The sequence below is a fragment of the Lipomyces tetrasporus genome, assembly GCF_029532465.1.
Source record: "Lipomyces tetrasporus strain NRRL Y-64009 chromosome Unknown POJ06scaffold_10, whole genome shotgun sequence".
In the NCBI taxonomy this organism is placed as follows: Eukaryota; Fungi; Ascomycota; class Lipomycetes; order Lipomycetales; family Lipomycetaceae; genus Lipomyces; species Lipomyces tetrasporus.
In genome coordinates, this window is record NW_026611605.1 from 727,722 (window position 1) to 743,757 (window position 16,036).

The following is a 16,036-nucleotide window of genomic DNA, read 5'->3' on the forward strand; positions in this document are numbered from 1 at the left end:
TGAGTTTCACCGAACTGATTCGGTAACTTAAATGGTCCCGTATGCCTTAATTGGCTAGCTAAGCTAATCTGGAGACTAGTGTTACGTCATCATGCTCCGCGGATCGTTCGTCAGGGACATCGCTTATTCATTCCTTTCCCCATTCCCTAGGTAAAGGCGACTGTATGACTGTCCGTTGAAGTCATCTGTATTTTACGACATAACGTTAGCTTAACGAGACCGGGGATTACGCACGAATCCAGCACCGAGAAGCGACAGGACAACTTCGGTATTTCCAACACAAGTTCGGATTCCCATTACAATTTTATGGGGAGCCTGATGTATTGGCTTCAAAAATCTGCAATCAAACAATAGAGAGGGTTGAAGGAGCTTTAGTAGACTAGTAGTTGGCACTTGCATCATTCCTGGCGTCATCGTACTAGAAGACCCTCGTCTTTGCTACACTGTATTATTATCAATGATGATGATAATTGATAAAGTACTGCATTTCCAGTTCTAATCCCAAGTTACCTAATCACTTGACCAGTTTCCATTTCCATAGCGTGCTTCAGCTTTGCAGCTGCCCCAGACCCGCAATAACCTGACGATGACGTCTGATCTTGCATCGCTCTCACACAGCAGCCGGTTGCCTATAATATGACACATCTACGCGTGAATATAATGTGTATGTACGAAAATATGATATACTATTTAAATAGTCACGTAAAGGAGCAAAGGACATGTATTCATGATGACCTCGGAACGTCAGCCGGGTGGAATCGACGAGGGCAGGGGTTAGCGGCCCGCACTCCGGCACGTGCTTCCTTTCGTCCTGTCTCCCGCCCTTGCTTCCCCGCCATCGTCATCTCGATATATCCTGTGAACACTTGGTACTAAAAAAGTTCCTCCCCCTTACCATTTTCCTTAGCGCCTCCGGACCGCAAAAGATCACCACAGAATTACTCGCTTGTCCACAATGGTTGCTGACGCGCTCGTCTATCATCCAACCGCAGCGCATCTGCTGCGCTACCTTGACACGACAATCGGTCGTGACAAGGTGATGCGATTGGTCCAGTACTTTGCCCGTTTCTACGCCGCGTATCTCGCCCGTACAGGCGGCGACAAGGCTACACTCGTGGCCTGGCGTGGCCTCATGTCCCAGTTCTCTACTGCTCGAAAGATTATCAGAATCGGCAAGCCGCTGCAGCACTTGAAGGCTGCTGCGGTTGCATACGACAATAAGACTGGCGACGCTGTTTTGAGATATACCGCTGTCGGCAGGCAATTGGCGTACTCTGCCTATCTCACAATCGACACTTTGATTTTTGTAGGTATCATGTTCGCCGTAGCGGGATAAGGTCGTCTAACGTGTAGGTAGGCCCACGGCACGAAGCTTGTAACTCTCAAGAATCCCGAACTGGCTCAGAAACTATACTACCAATTCTGGCTCGCAGGAATCGTCTTCAGCATCTCCGGTGCCGTATACAAACACATTGGCCTCAGCAATCGTGAAGCCTCTCTCGCGAAGCAGGCCGAGAAGGATATTGTCGCCATCAAGAAGGTCAGAGCTGAACAGGCCGCTAATAGCACCCAGCTGGTCCTTGATCTTCTCGACAGCTCGATCCCAATGTCGGGTCTCCAGTTAGTGCCTATTGACGAGTCCGTCGTTGGTCTTGCAGGCATGGTTTCCAGTTTGATCGGTGCGTCTGTGCAGTGGAACAGTACTGCGTAGACAAGACGCTATCTGTACGGTGTAACGCAGGAGATCTTCGCTGATGAATTTCTTGGCCATTGGGTATTGTAATGTATGTAATCGTTTAGTAATAGAGTTTTCTTGCCGTAATAATGAAAAACATTTTTATATTTGGAGCGACATATAGTACATGAGCCAATATTGCGTATTCGGTCTAACACCATGATGCTCGTGTTCAGCCATAAAGCACATAGACGTACACGATGACCCAAGTCTTAACGATACATCACTCACGGCAATATTCACTTTGAAGCTGGAGCAGCCTGGGCAGCCTGGGCAGCCTGAGCAGCAGCAGCAGCCTGCGCTTGAGGATCAACGACCTACGAACATTAGCACGCGTCGCATATTCCTAGACCGGTAAATAACTTACCCCCTTGATGACATTACCAAGCGTGAAATTCTGCCGCTCCAAGAACTCACGTTCTCGCTGCTTCTCCTCCTCAAGAATCTTCTCGCCATTCTCCTTAATGAATTGCTGCATCCGCTCGTAGTTCTTAATTCCTTCTTGCCTGTAGAAATCCTGCGCGATCATAGGCTTGTCAGCCTGTGGGACTGGCATACCGAACACCCTTGCAATCCACGACGAAAGACCCGCCCGGCCTTTCTGCTGCTCCCATAATTCGTACGCCTTCTTGCGAAACTCACGCTCTCGGCGCTCGTATTCTTCGCCATAGTCTTCTGATCCTTCAAATGTCTGCAAAACCTTTCTGACATCCTTGACGTCGCTATTGGCAATATACTCGAGGAGAGGGATAAGCTTGACGAGCTCCTTGTCGTCCTTTGAACCATTCCATCGTTTGACGGGAATAGCGTTATGCGGTTGCTTTGAGTACGCCACAGGATCGACGTCCATTATGATGACTTTGCTGAGGTCACGGTTGATGTTGGAAATATCTTTCACAATCTGGCCATCAATGTAGTAAGTTGATTCCCTGAAAAGAGCGTGTGTCATAAACGCGTGATATGGATCTAACTTCATAACCATGCGCTCGGCAAAATTGGCAGACTCGGAAGAGAAGAGGACAATTTCGTAATACTGTGCGAGATACATCAAAAAGTAGTCAAGACCTGGTCGCTTGTATGTCTTCCAACCATCCTTGCGGGTCCATTCCGAGTGCAACAGCAAGTCCTCAACACCCAAAATTAATGTAAATCGCTGATAATTGTCGTCTTTAGGCAAAGGCGGCAGTTCAGGCTCGATCGAAGGACCAGCGTAGTAGTTCGTGACGCCGTCGAATCTGGCCTTGAAACGTTTGAACATAAGACCGGGTGTGTAGCCATTAGGGACGTCACGATGGGCGTGCCACTCATCTTCATCCCAGTTTCGACTCATGTAAACGACTGTGACACCGCCGATAAAGAAGACGGTTGCGAATGACCACAACAGACGTCGCGTCCGGGTAGCATCGCGCGCAGCCTGGTAATCAGCGCGTTTAGCTGTCCCGGCCCATTCAGGCTTTGCTCCACTCGAAGATTGCTCGCCCTCCGCCTTCTCGCCCTCTGCACTTTCGGCCGACGAGGATGCAGCGGGCTCTTCATTTTTCTTTGAGCTCGTCGATTTGCCTTCGTTTGCCATCGCGTCTACCATGTCTTGCGACAATAATGATTCAGTGGTCAGATTTGGCCGCGGCTTGGAAGGACCTTTGCTATCTTTCTTGTCCGTCGAGTCAGACGCATATGAACGGCCGAGCGCACTAAATCTGGTCATCGGTAATGCTAACGCTGATATGTGCGGTACTGGCGGGGCAACTGTGCGGACCGCAAGCGCCATTGCGTTGCGAGTCATTGACCGGCCCAAAAGAGCGCGGCATAGTAATGGAAAGCTCATGATGTCCTGTGTATGTAGTAGTAAACAGGTACTCGTGCGATAACGACGACGCCCCGCGGTGATCTGTTGAATAAATTGAACGATCTAGGAGGCCTGCCGCAGTTGTCGTCCGCTAAGCTTCCACAGAGATCCAACTATGATATCTTCTCCAAATTCTAGAATGACAATCCCGTACCAACAATTTTTCTAACTTCGTCACTTTGATAATGCCGAAAAGTATGAGATCTAGCTGCTGGTGAGATTCCGATCACTGTACCAACGCCTGCTGATGCCCTATCCAGCCAAAATAATTTTTTCGACCATCGCGTAGTTCGGCCCTAACCCAGTGCGGCTTTGCCGCTATAAATTTCTTGGGCATGATGATAGATCTCCTTTTTTTTCCTTTTTTTTTTCTATAGAAAGTTGAACACCCCATCTGCAGAAACATACACTTTTGATCCCTCGGAAGCAGAAGATGTGTGGCAGACCGGTTCTGTTTACGTTTTGAGGATGGTAGCGGTTGAATCAGATGGGCAGAAGAATCCTTCAATCTCCTATAAGAACAGACTGTGCTATATCAGTGTCATTGGCTGTCCCGTTGGATTGATACATTATTTGTTACTTGACTGTATTTACGGAGTCATAAACCTTGAGAAAATCTGTCAATGGAATAGTATAGTCATTATTCATTTAAGTCAAGACAGTTAATGGCAAAATGCAATACTCCGCTACACTTTGTCCCCCATGCATCGAAAGACACATACGCCCAATATTATCACACGCAAATGAATACAACCTAAGCTAACCAAACTATACAATGCAACGCTATTTTTTCATAACTATCTACATTATTCTATCTACATGCTGTAGCCATACCCACCCGACATCAAATTCTTCACAGAAGTGTCGATGTTGAGATCAACCTCATCTCCTTCTAACTCAGCCAAAATTTCATTCCTGACCTTCGTTATGGCTTCTCGTCGACTTAGAACTGCTTCGTGCTGACCCGTGGGTCCGCTCATCATTGCGTCCAAGCCCATGGCGGTTAACTTGCGCACACGCGGATGCCCCATGTTTTCGACCTTTTCTAGCCACACGTCTAGCAATGGTCCTAAAGAACTCCCGCCATTAGGTGGGAGCCGTCGTTCGGAGCCGTACACATCGCAGAAGCGGACGACAACGGAAGCATCTGCGAGCGCAAGTCGTGCATAAATTGTGAGATAGCGAGTGACGTTGATCGCGGATTCGTGGGTGTCAAATATAGAATCAGTCATACGTGCTAGGAGACCAGTTTCGACGAGATCGTTAATGTATTCGTGGAGAGGTAGTGACTGGATGAAAAGTTCGATAATGTGTGTGACGGTGTGACATGCCTCGATTTTGAGATCACCAATGAAAGATGCCATAATGCTGAAAATTACCTTCGCGTATTGCTGAGCGACGAAGGAAGGTGCTAGTAAGACGTATCCTTCGAGGATGACGAGTTCCATACGCAGAGTGTCAGTCCCTTGGTCAAGCGACTTAATAAGGATCGGCAACAGACCCAAGAGTTCGGGCGTTGCACTTGGCGCATTTGCGATTGTCGTTTGCCACAGTAAAAGAGCGTCTTCGTTAAGATAGACGTGAAGATCCGACTTTGGATCGACAATTCCGGAAATAAGTGGGACGTAGAGTTGATAGAATTTATATGACTGCTTACCAGTGGCCTGTATCAAATTTGTTAATGTCTGTAGAATTGCGCCTTTTAGAATATGTTCGTCGCCCGCCTGTTCCCAGAGTGACGGTAGCAGCGCAACGATCTTGTCTGCAAAGGCGATGATGCGCATCTCAGCCATCTCCACAATCACAGATATCACTTGCAGCAGTGACAGCTTCGTTTCAATCATATCCACTTTAGCCATCATGTCGATCAGGCGGGTGAGGTATAGCTCCAAATACGGCAGGAACACGTCTAGTTTAAAGTCCCACTCGTCGACTGCACTCTTAAGTGCCATGGCAGCAGTCAATTGAACAACCGTATCGTTGAGGGGCAGACTAGAGTCAAGCTGTAGAGCGAGAGCCTCGTAAACATCCTTTCGCACATCAGCGCCACACTTCACGGAGATCCAATTCGAGATGATCAACGATATTCGTCGAAGGATGATTCTATGTATAGACGGCACATCTGAACCGGCGTTAGCAACTTGAGGAGCGAATACCCGCAGGAAGATATTGTCGAAATCCACATCTTCGAATAGCGCATTGCAACCAATGCTAAATGCACAGTAAACCGCATCTCTAGCGAGAATCGCATCGTCCGATATATCATTCTGCGAAGTCGCCGCTTCAAAAGCTGCTAAAATGCGAGGCTTTAGCAGCTCTTTAAAGTTGAGAAGGAGGTCAATATAGACTTTCTCAGAACATGGTCGTAGTTGGTATTCCCAACTATTCTGCACTTCGTCGTAAACGAATTCTTCTGGCTCGTTCGCCCACTTTTCGAGATCCGACGGTCGTAACCGCAAATACGACCAGAGTAAAATGTCATGCACGCCGACAACGAACGAGTCCGTACATAGCTCTTCTTTGAGACGGCGTACTGCTGACTTAGTCTCCTCTCGGTCTTCGGGTGTTCGGTCTAGCCACGTCAGCCGACCTCCAGGCAATTTCGATAACATTCCAGTATAACCTACATTTGATTGTAACCGTCCCATCTCCAAAGATCATCTTAGTGCATTTTCGTAATAACAGCAATCCCCGAACCAGCACCCTTTCCCAAAATTCCTGGGCTCCGAAGTTCGGCTGATGAAAGAAAGCTGCCTGTGTCTGTAACACTGCAAGATATGATCGAACTAAATTGAAAGAGCCCGGCATTAAAATGAAAGCCGTAGGCTGTCGTTCGGATAAGTCTTGATAAAATTTTCCCAATGTCAGTATATGCTTCTCCAGAATTTCCGATGGATATGACATGTATTTCTCAATGAACGCGGTTAGGTGCAAAGTCGACGCCTGGAACAATTCGCTCGCTTCTTGGTGTCGGTTTGCAAATTCGTATCCTTCCGCCACTAACCGTCTACATATCTTTAGTGAAAGGTAGCCGATATTGGCACGGACTTCGAGTTGTTCCGGCACTGTGCTGCTACGGTTCTGCGACGCGACGTTGGTGGAGCTAGTCATCCACTCCTGAGTAAACGCGAAATACCATTGGCCCACGAACCTGACAACATCCGGAGCAGCCTGTTGCAAGGCTACACGTGTCTTGCCAAAACGAGCGCCAGAGAGTGTCTTAACAATTTGATTGACGACGACAAGGATCTGTTTCAGCCGAACAAAGTCGTTACCATCATGTGCCTCCTTAGCTAGTCCGAGCATATCCGAAAACAAGGAGGGCCTGTGAGATATTAGCTAATAATCAACTATACACTCTATTTGGCCACATGCCATTCAACCGGAAAATCAAACTTCGAAATACGCGCAATAGCTAACGCGTTTTGTGCGGCAAGCTGGGCATTCGTGATCCCAAAGGTCTGTGTGATTTTGGATCTAATTTGGACTTTCTCATCCTTTGCAATAGCACTAATTACAGCAACTTAGCACACTGTTGGAATGCATGCAACGCATTTCCAAACTCACTTTGGTGCGGACTTGCGCCAGTACTTGTCGATACCGTTCTTGAAGTAGATAATGCTGATCCACCGAATATCTGTTGCCAGTGACGTGTCCAAAAATGCGTCCTTAAAGTCCAGTTAGTTTCTCGCAAGTAATATGTAGTATATTGTAATAGATGGAACACCAAACACACCTGTAGCAAGGAATAGAACCCATGATGAGTCTCCCACGTCTTCAGTTGCGCCTCTGCGGCCTTTCGCGTCGCGACCGAAGCAGGATCTTGCAATACCGCCGCTTGCAAAACCTGGAGGAGGTCCACCGGAGCAATAGCCATGGTACTGTATTTGTGCAGCTTCACTTGACTAGTATAGGTCAGTTGATATTCCCCGACACGATAGTTCTCCGCAGAACTATCATTAGTTAGAGGACTACCGACAACCAAAGACCGTTTCACAAAACTCCTGCTGTGAGTACTATTAGCCTCAAATAATCTCTGGACAGTGCACTGCAATCAAAAAGTGGCATTTCTCTTGCGACAATCAAATCGGAGCCTCCGTTGTACTTACAAAAATTATTTCCCCGTACCATGTGTAAGTTACCAAGGGTTCAGTGAGACTTGGTACAACCCCGAACTTTTGTGATACGAGTCACGACGGCACTTGGGCAGTTGTGACGCCGTACAGTTCATTGCTTCCCTCAATAATATACCAACTAGATCCACGTATCCAATCCGAATCATCGATTCGTGCGTCGGTTATACTGCCTCCATCTATTTCAATTCTTGGTTGATACTTGGTTTATTTATTTTAGGACGAATCATTCAGTTTTCTCTCGCCCGTCAGCAAAACATGACTTCAGTTCCGGATCTATCGCTGGCACAAGACATCTTCGTCTTGCGGACTCCCACGCTTCCTCGAGCTCTCCAGGAGGAATCACAGAAGCGCCTTATTACAGCTATCGAGAAAGGGAACAAAGCTCCATTGTATTATTACTTGCACACGTCATTAGATCTCCCACAAATACCATGGGACGAAGAGAAATACAAGGCTATGTCAGCCAAGATCTCAGACGACGTGAAGGCTTTAGAGAAGACTATTGCTGAAGCTGAGCAGGCTGGTGGTGAGATGGAAATTGCTGAAGGCTGGGTGAAGGTCGGCGAGCTCTGGGCTGATGCTGGTGATAAGGTGAGCTTTGATTGTAGTTGTTATGCGGGGTGCGTCTTATGTGGGATAGGTACTGACGGAATATTTGACGTATAGGACAAAGCGACGTTTACTTTACGGAAGGCATACGATCTAACTCCAGGATTGGGTTCAAAGATTGATATACTGTTCACGATTATTCGGATTGGAATATTCTTTGATGACAAGGCTGCTGTTGGGCGCGAACTGGAGAATGTTAAAGTGTGAGTGACTTCGAGGAACGGTGGCCAAGTGATTATGAACTAATCAGTTGCGTAGCTTGATCGATCGAGGCGGAGACTGGGACAGACGAAATAGGCTGAAAACTTACGACGGCGTATACTCTCTTTCTATCCGGAAATTTTCGGAGGCGGCAGACTTGCTACTCGACAGCTTGTCTACGTTCACATCTACTGAACTCTGCACTTACGAAGAAGTCGTTCAATACGCCATGCTTGCCGCAGGAGTCGCACTTGGTCGGGTTCCTTTGAAGACCAAAGTCATCGACTCGCCGGAAGTTCTCTCCTTATTGTCCAGCACCCCTTCAATTGAGCCCCTTGCCACTATGACTAACTCCCTGTATCTTTGTGACTACGCTAGCTTCTTCAAGGCACTAGTCGAGGTGGATGAGAGCCACCTTAAAGTTAATCGATATCTAGCACCACATGCAAAGTACTATGTTAAGGAAATGCGTCGAAGGGGATACTCCCAACTTCTCGAGTCTTACCGGGCTCTCAGTTTGAAGAGCATGGCCGAGGCATTCGGTGTTAGTGTCGAGTTTCTAGACAAGTACGTTGAATATAGTGGAATTATGCTGTTCTTGAGTTGTCTTGGTTTAACATTGTTCAGTGATCTGTCAAAGTTCATTCCGCAAAAGAAAATCAACTGCGTAATCGATCGTGTCAACGGTAACGCTTCCTATTTTAGTACATATCTCGGAATTCTTCTAACATGTTTAGGAATTATTGAAACAAACCGACCAGACAATAAGAATGCGCAGTACCAACTTTTTATCAAGCAGGGCGACGTTTTATTGACGCGACTACAAAAGTACGGCACTGCTGTGCGCATGAGCGGCTCGGAACGAGTCGCTTAGTCCCTATATGATGCGTAGAAATTTAAAGCATCCAATCTTAATTAGAGATGAAGACGTCATATATTTGTATGAATAGTTAATAAAGAATCGCATTGGCCGTAAAATTGGGGGTACGCATTGCATTTCGAAGTGGCCTAAAATAGCTGGCGCGCGTCTCGCTGGGGACATCCGGCAGTGCTACACTTCATATTTAGTCTAAATCATTGTCCGTAACTATTCAACGACAAAATTGCCATTATGCGTTTGCGTGAGCTCTTAAAGCTCTTCAATGGGGTATGTGAGGATCTGAATATGTTTTGGTGTTTAAATATGTAACCACTTTTGATTCAGCGTCGCGGCACTGGCGACCATAGCGACAAGGATTTCTTATCGCCCAACACCACAATCATCCCGTATACCTCTTTATTTACAGAAGGACTATCAGACTCAGATGCCAATCGCTATCGGTCACGACTATGGGACCCAGCGTCTCTTAGCCCGCACCCTGGACTTGATATATATCGTTGTTACTATAGCGGCTCGGAAGATGCCCAACTTGCCAGACTGGATGTGACCGCGCAGAGGCTTACGTTTGCTGAAAGATGGCGTACTCGGCGCGTTCGGAATTGTCGCAGGATAAAAGCAAAGTTTGTCTCAGAGACAATCATAGATTTCAGGGAGGAGCTCACTCACTGGCGAAGACGGTTGCAGGAATTGATTGACTGCGGGTGGACGATGGACACTTCAAGAGTCGATAGAACCCTGAATGAATTACGCGAACTGTCACTCCTTTCACGGGATAGAAATAAATCTCGGTCAAGGCGACTACGCAATTCAGTTTCATTCTATGCAGAGACTCTTCCGCAGTCGGAGCTGAAGTCGCCGTTTGATGATCCTTCATTTGAGCAGACTCGAGAACAAATGCGACGAGAGATCTCCTGCTGCGAGAATCAGCCAAGACAGCTCTCGCCCTGCACCGATATTGATCCTTTCAGACCCAATATCTCGACCGCGACGACTTCACAGTTTGACGTCCAGCAAGAGTCTAGTACTAACATTCAACCGCCTGATGCGCAACAACAAGAAGATCGACGCCCGGACAGCACCATACAGACAGTTTCGCTTACAGGCTCCAGAATGACAAAGATGGACGATAAGTTATATATCCGGGACCCTGACATAGTCACCGTGAACAATATATATGCGATACTTGAAGAATTTACTGGTCCCAACAATAGTGATGATGAGAACGAAGCGACCTGGCTGTTTCGGAACGCGTCAGCGCATGCGAGAGGTAGTTTTTGTGAGTATTGTGCTGCTTTGCGCATGAAGGTCCGATGCATTACTGAATGGACGGTGAAAGCAGAGAGGTATGTTGCCGCATTCACAGATACATACCCAAACGCAAGCGACAACGACGTTACCAAGGCAGGTGTTGTGAGAGCTGCAAATGAAGTTAGGTCAGCACTGAGAAGATACAAGGAAAAGGCGAGGATCGAACAGGAGACACGTCTATGGAACAGTCAGATTCATGAGCGTGCTGGTGAGCTCCACTTTGAGATGCCTCCTACTCCGCTCGTAAGTGACCTTGCAGGACCGGTATATACGTTTAGGTAGTAGCTTATTCCCGAGGACTGAACCCCTGGGATAATATTGTATTGACTACTGTTCTGTAGATCTGCGTGATGACTTTTATGGATACTGCATACCATGTTATTGAGGAACGCTTCAGTTTGAGAAATGCACAGGGATTAATATTAAGTGTCAGAAGATCAAGATTTCCCAAGACCAAAGATCGTACAGTCTCAATTGTAAAACACAATCCCGACCTCTATAAGCCAATAACAACGCCCTTTGAACATGCCCACGAATACCTAATAATCAACAACATCATCGTCTTCATCATCGTCATCAAACTCCTCTTCGTCTGAGTCAGGTCTAGCCCTAGGCACAGCTTCTCCAGTCTTAGTAGATCTTGTAGGGTTAAGCTGCTGGAACTCCACAGTATTCTCGTCAACTTCGAACTCAGGATCTTCGAACACGGTCCTGAAACGTTCGTCAAGCAGACTAGACTTTGTATCAGAAGCCTGTGCGATATCTCCCATTTTGGCTTCACCTTTCGAATCATCCTCCTCAATTCCAGTTGCAGCTTTCGCCTTGGCCTTGATTCTTGCTTCACGAAGTTCTTTCTTGGCTTTCTTCTCCTCCGCCTTGGCAAGTTTCTCAGCGAGACTTTTGTTGATCTTAACGCCAAGCTTGGATGAAGTTCTGATACGTGATTCTCTTTCTTTCGCAATCTTCTTACCAATCTCGCGCTCACGGTGCTCCTGATAAGCAAACGGATTGCTAATGAGCTTAGCCTGCTCATATAGTCGGATATCTATGAAATAGCCGTGCATGTAGCTGCGCACAACATTTGTACCGAGTAAATGACCCAATCCAAGCGCAGCGAGCTCTTTTCTGGTGACGAATTTGTAATTGTCGTAGACTGTGGAAACTGGTGCCTCTTCGAGTTCTTCCGTAACGTTTTCTATGAAGGAGCACCATGATGGTGCCGGCCCGAGTGATGGAATGAAGTAAGTGTGCATCGGCATTCCTTCGTTAGCCAAGAAAAATATACCTGTATCGGGAATATGAGCGACGTCGTTTATATCAACGGACGGTTCGAATGAAGTGTATGGCTTGCCCCCCTCCGCATCCCAAATCTTCGCGATACGCTTGTCAGCAGATAAAACTCGCGCTCTGCCGTCCGAATCGTCGCGGGTTCCCTCGATCCAAATTAGACTGTTGATCGGTAACCCATATCCTTGCTCCTTCTTCAACAACGGATTCGGGCTTCGCAAATCGTAGAGAACAGTCTGTCCGGCGCTTGTACCGACTGCGAGCGAAAGACCATCATTGTTGAACTTCAGGGCAGTTATACCGCCGCCAATGCCGAAATTACTATCACCCTCGTCATCATTATCCATTTGCATTTGGAGAAGCTTTGTGCGACTCCGTGGATCCCAAAACTGGACCGTGTTGTTCTCAAGTCCGAAAGCGAGCAGACCATGAGCTGGGTTTATGTCCAAACAATTGCAACCCGTTATATCCGGACCCAAGTCTAGCGGATTCATAAACCTTCCTTGATCGAGATTGAGCCTGTAAACTTCGTTTCCCGACGCACCGACGTATAAGTCACAATTGGAATATCTGTAGGCCAGTGCCCTTCCGAATTTTGGTATTCTCGTTCGCGTGTGAATGCCGCCCTGCGCATGCAACTCTATTGATCGGTCATTCTGCAAGTGCACCGATTTCGTCCAGTCATCGGATAATATTATAAAGTCGACGTTCTCTGCGTCTGTGTGTCGATCAAATTTGAGAGAAAGCTCAGCAAAATCGTACACGTGGATCTGTGGTTTATACGTTCCTGTGGCCATCGCGTAATTCCCATCCGCTGAAACTTTTATTTTATTCGAGGCTTCAGAGAACTCAAAGTCTTGAATCAATTCAATTCTCGACGCGTACTCTACAACATTTAGGTCAGCTATACTCCGTCTGAAGCATTCTCAAATGTTTCCAACGCAATATACCTGGATCATGTTTTAGGTCGCGACGTCTCTTTCGCGCAACCCAATCCGGCAACGACCGCGAGGTGTTGGTACCAGAAATTTGGTACACCGTATGATTAGTTGAAGACGTGGATTTCAGAACCATTTTAGGATAAATCAGTCCTCGTCAAAAAATATCGAATGCGTCTGATACGACCAGCGAATGAATTGTGCTCGGCTCGGCTGTGTTGGGACTTCAGACAAATTTTTCTCTGCGATTACCCCTGACAAAGGTACTACACCCGCAAACCTGTAAGCAGAGCGTAGGTAGTAGTGAGGATTATGTGTTATGATCATATTGACATGACGAGATGTCCCGCTTAGGTTTCGCTAAGGTTTCGCTACGCCTTATATACGAACGTGCGAGCATTCTGTAAGCCGAATAGCGGGGAGTGTCCTGAGATGGTTAGTCTGGGAACTGCTGATGGGGGCATCTTCATTCAGTATGATAACTTATAAATGGATAATTAATCTAAATTACATGGACTGAGGAATGTTAAAGACATTCAAAAATCCTAGTCCCGACACCCATTAAACATCCGCCACAACAGAGTAGAAGTGGCCCTAATCGCTCTCCACGTGTGCAACCAATCTGTCTGAAATCGCCGCCATGAGCACCGAACTGATGAAGAGTGTATTGAGCACCGCTGCCCTTGCCAAGACATCGTTAGATACGTCAGTCTGCGCAAACTCATTTTTGAGAGATTCAGGGGAGATGACAAAAGTACAGGGCTACGGCGCAGAACACTGGGGAATACAAGGTCTCCAGAAAGTCATAGATATATGTAACTAACACGGACCTCGGCTCCGAAGTACGCGCAGTCTTGCCATTCCATTAAGTCTATCATTCTGCGTCCCTTCGTCATCATCAACCACGGGCAGAATTCAACCAGATTGTCCTCAATCCGGAGCATTCAATTAAGTTGTCAGGAACGTCGATGAGTGGTACTCCCGAGAACGACAGGTCGGTGAAATTCCATAGAGCCCCGGCTGTGAAGCTCTCGTTGAATCCTGCTGAAGAACCAAGGGCCGGCCCAGCTTCGGGCGACAAAAGGCCAATATTGGGCATGAAATAGCCATTCGGAGGAGTGGCCTTTCCAAGCCCCGAGAACTTCTTTTTACCCGCAACTGCATCGAGGGGTTAACACGTCGCCTTTGGACTCAATCGAGCGGCCCCGACGACGAGACCAACGGTCACCAAGTGGTCCTGTCAACTATTTTAGTAGGATAAGGAGGATAAGGAAAAGAACGCTGAAGATAAGAACGGCAATGCAAAGAGTGTTGCATTTCTCCACGAAATTTGCTAGATTGTGAATAAGGCTGTGATTGCTGGTGCGGTTGCGCTTCCAAGGTGATGAACTTGAGAAGGTTGCGAGTAAGCCAGTAATAGATGCGAGCTGGCCAATGATGGCAGATGAAAGAAGACGATGTGGATGCATGGTAGTTTGCTCTCAGAAACGTGAACTGGTAGGTAATCAGCTGTCAGCCGGTCTGCTGCTTGTACTTATATGTTGTAGGAAGAGAAAATAGCACAGAAGGATAGACGACAGGGCGAGCAGTTTTAGGTGACAACCAAACAAGGAAGAAGTGAGGTTGCGACCGACAGTCATGCATTCTCTTCGGAAAAAAAGACTACAATGACAAGCCGTGCCCCTTTTTTGAGCAGACAACAAATTCGCATTGATTTATCCATAACTCGGAAAAGACGAAGCGATGCAATCTGAACCGACAATTACACGGGGCCATGTCACTGATGTCAACATTGCAACCATTGATAACATCTGAAGCCGCTTGGAACTGGGTCGAGGTAACTGATGAGCTTGACTGACTTAACATACTGTCAATCCATATCGTGAAGGAGACACCGGCAAGGAAGATGCCTAAGTTCAATTGTTTACGCGTTGGTCTCTGCTGACATGCCAAACTCTGAACTTCACAATACTTGTTGAATGTTCACCGATCTAAAACTCACATTTAGATTCAGGGTTAGGCTGTTCAGCAATAGTCCAAAAGGCAAATTATTTTGTTTAATGTAGACGTGAGCCGTTGTAGTATAGTGGTCAGTACACTTCGTTGTGGCCGAAGAGACCTCAGTTCGATTCTGGGCAACGGCATTTTAAGCGGTTGGGCTCGCGTATTTTTTTGTAGGTTCTTTTTGCTGAGCGAGAGGGTACAGCAACTGGACGGAATTGCTCGATTGTAAAGTATTATTGGTTCTTTTATTGATAGGACCGCTAAGTGGTGTACAATTGTTGGCTTTACTCGTAAGCTCATGGGCCATTCCCGATCACAGAGGCTTCAGCACGTGGATATTTCCACCAGATATAAGAGATCCGCACCTACTCGGCATTACAACCGGCAAAACTAGGAAAATGGCTTCTAAACAGATACCACGGCGGCTATTCACATCATGGCTTTTGCGACCGTCAATACTCAAATCATTGGTCTATCTGTCGGCTACCAAAATCCCACATCGGAACCTACATCTCACAAACCCCGTCAGCAAAGACAAAATCATTAACAATGCAACGCCGATAAACCCGTCCAAAGGCGGTCCCATCCAAGATTTTGATTTGCTGCAAGACCTTCCGCGCCCGCCAATGGCAATCGACAGCGTCCTGGAAGACGGCTTCCTGCTGTCCGATGGCACTGTATTCCAATGCAAAGGCAGCACGCTCGGATTAGCTGTCGTCGACGGGCAGGTGTTTGAATGGGATTTCTGGCCGCATTGCACGGGCTTGGATACAGGGCTAGTAGATATTACTAAAGACGGACTGAAGATGCTGAGTTTGCTGTTTCCAAGACCAGAGTTGCTGTTGGTCGGGTTAGGCGGCAAGTCCCGGATTTTGTCGGAGAAGACGCGGGTGCTGTTGATGGGAATGGGATATACTATAGAGGTCACGGATACGGTGAGTATTGGTTGTGGCAGAAGCTGGCGGAGTGAAATACTAATGGCTGCTTGTAGCAAAATGGGGCGAATAATTTTGAATTGCTCGCCACGGAGAGGCCGAGACAAGTTATCGCGTTGTTACTACCGCCGAGCATATAAGACTCATTAAAAAAAAG

The 16,036-nt window shown here is 47.1% G+C and overlaps 7 protein-coding genes and 1 non-coding gene across 8 annotated transcripts; 5 read left to right on the plus strand and 3 right to left on the minus strand.

Moving 5' to 3' along the window:
• The first annotated feature begins 832 nt into the window (after window positions 1-832).
• On the plus strand, window positions 833-1,844 carry POJ06DRAFT_260494 (peroxisomal biogenesis factor 11). The gene is made up of 2 exons (XM_056188497.1): window positions 833-1,306; window positions 1,358-1,844. Exons 1-2 carry the CDS (start codon window positions 956-958, stop codon window positions 1,709-1,711), a joined length of 705 nt encoding a protein of 234 aa, XP_056041380.1. The 5' UTR covers window positions 833-955; the 3' UTR covers window positions 1,712-1,844.
• A 130-nt stretch (window positions 1,845-1,974) lies between these two features.
• POJ06DRAFT_201739 (NLI interacting factor-like phosphatase-domain-containing protein) lies at window positions 1,975-3,065 on the minus strand (the record flags this gene model as incomplete). The annotated part of the gene is made up of 2 exons (XM_056185251.1): window positions 1,975-2,052; window positions 2,103-3,065. 2 exons carry the CDS (start codon window positions 3,063-3,065, stop codon window positions 1,975-1,977), a joined length of 1,041 nt encoding a protein of 346 aa, XP_056041381.1.
• A 1,256-nt stretch (window positions 3,066-4,321) lies between these two features.
• POJ06DRAFT_25364 (armadillo-type protein) lies at window positions 4,322-7,674 on the minus strand. Its single transcript, XM_056187665.1, has 5 exons — window positions 7,318-7,674; window positions 7,149-7,249; window positions 6,957-7,091; window positions 6,209-6,906; window positions 4,322-6,153 (listed from the first exon to the last, which is right to left on the minus strand). Exons 1-5 carry the CDS (start codon window positions 7,456-7,458, stop codon window positions 4,397-4,399), a joined length of 2,832 nt encoding a protein of 943 aa, XP_056041382.1. The 5' UTR covers window positions 7,459-7,674; the 3' UTR covers window positions 4,322-4,396.
• A 151-nt stretch (window positions 7,675-7,825) lies between these two features.
• POJ06DRAFT_260502 (26S proteasome subunit RPN7-domain-containing protein) lies at window positions 7,826-9,580 on the plus strand. The gene is made up of 5 exons (XM_056188498.1): window positions 7,826-8,308; window positions 8,384-8,529; window positions 8,585-9,094; window positions 9,155-9,213; window positions 9,265-9,580. Exons 1-5 carry the CDS (start codon window positions 7,973-7,975, stop codon window positions 9,399-9,401), a joined length of 1,188 nt encoding a protein of 395 aa, XP_056041383.1. The 5' UTR covers window positions 7,826-7,972; the 3' UTR covers window positions 9,402-9,580.
• A 7-nt stretch (window positions 9,581-9,587) lies between these two features.
• Window positions 9,588-11,126, plus strand: POJ06DRAFT_25392 (uncharacterized protein). The gene is made up of 2 exons (XM_056187695.1): window positions 9,588-9,674; window positions 9,732-11,126. Exons 1-2 carry the CDS (start codon window positions 9,639-9,641, stop codon window positions 10,995-10,997), a joined length of 1,302 nt encoding a protein of 433 aa, XP_056041384.1. The 5' UTR covers window positions 9,588-9,638; the 3' UTR covers window positions 10,998-11,126.
• Window positions 11,126-13,147, minus strand: POJ06DRAFT_25399 (WD40-repeat-containing domain protein). Its single transcript, XM_056187705.1, has 2 exons — window positions 12,953-13,147; window positions 11,126-12,888 (listed from the first exon to the last, which is right to left on the minus strand). The coding sequence occupies exons 1-2, from the start codon at window positions 13,074-13,076 to the stop codon at window positions 11,255-11,257; spliced, it is 1,758 nt and encodes a 585-aa protein (XP_056041385.1). The 5' UTR covers window positions 13,077-13,147; the 3' UTR covers window positions 11,126-11,254.
• Window positions 13,148-15,012: 1,865 nt separating this feature from the next.
• Window positions 15,013-15,084, plus strand: POJ06DRAFT_t69. The gene has a single exon. It is a non-coding gene; the product is annotated as a tRNA-His (tRNA).
• A 258-nt stretch (window positions 15,085-15,342) lies between these two features.
• On the plus strand, window positions 15,343-16,019 carry POJ06DRAFT_270751 (NADH dehydrogenase 1 alpha subcomplex assembly factor 3; the record flags this gene model as incomplete). The annotated part of the gene is made up of 2 exons (XM_056189459.1): window positions 15,343-15,879; window positions 15,936-16,019. 2 exons carry the CDS (start codon window positions 15,343-15,345, stop codon window positions 16,017-16,019), a joined length of 621 nt encoding a protein of 206 aa, XP_056041386.1.
• Between the last annotated feature and the right edge of the window lie 17 nt (window positions 16,020-16,036).

Bases quoted from the DNA above. Each gene is read 5' to 3' on its own strand.
- POJ06DRAFT_25392 (XM_056187695.1), top strand. From the start codon at position 9,639: ATGCGTTTGCGTGAGCTCTTAAAGCTCTTCAATGGG. The intron at 9,675-9,731 runs GTATGTGAGGAT...CTTTTGATTCAG, and splicing joins TCTTAAAGCTCTTCAATGGG to CGTCGCGGCACTGGCGACCA.
- POJ06DRAFT_260494 (XM_056188497.1), top strand. From the start codon at position 956: ATGGTTGCTGACGCGCTCGTCTATCATCCAACCGCAGCGCATCTGCTG. The intron at 1,307-1,357 runs GTAGGTATCATG...ACGTGTAGGTAG, and splicing joins CAATCGACACTTTGATTTTT to GCCCACGGCACGAAGCTTGT.
- POJ06DRAFT_25364 (XM_056187665.1), bottom strand. From the start codon at position 7,458: ATGGCTATTGCTCCGGTGGACCTCCTCCAGGTTTTGCAAGCGGCGGTA. The intron at 6,907-6,956 runs GCATGTGGCCAA...AATATCTCACAG, and splicing joins TTTGATTTTCCGGTTGAATG to GCCCTCCTTGTTTTCGGATA. The intron at 6,154-6,208 runs GTAGGTTATACT...TGACGTGGCTAG, and splicing joins TGGGACGGTTACAATCAAAT to ACCGAACACCCGAAGACCGA.
- POJ06DRAFT_25399 (XM_056187705.1), bottom strand. From the start codon at position 13,076: ATGGTTCTGAAATCCACGTCTTCAACTAATCATACGGTGTACCAAATT. The intron at 12,889-12,952 runs GTATATTGCGTT...TAAATGTTGTAG, and splicing joins CGACCTAAAACATGATCCAG to AGTACGCGTCGAGAATTGAA.
- POJ06DRAFT_260502 (XM_056188498.1), top strand. From the start codon at position 7,973: ATGACTTCAGTTCCGGATCTATCGCTGGCACAAGACATCTTCGTCTTG. The intron at 8,530-8,584 runs GTGAGTGACTTC...TCAGTTGCGTAG, and splicing joins GAACTGGAGAATGTTAAAGT to CTTGATCGATCGAGGCGGAG. The intron at 9,214-9,264 runs GTAACGCTTCCT...TAACATGTTTAG, and splicing joins CGTAATCGATCGTGTCAACG to GAATTATTGAAACAAACCGA.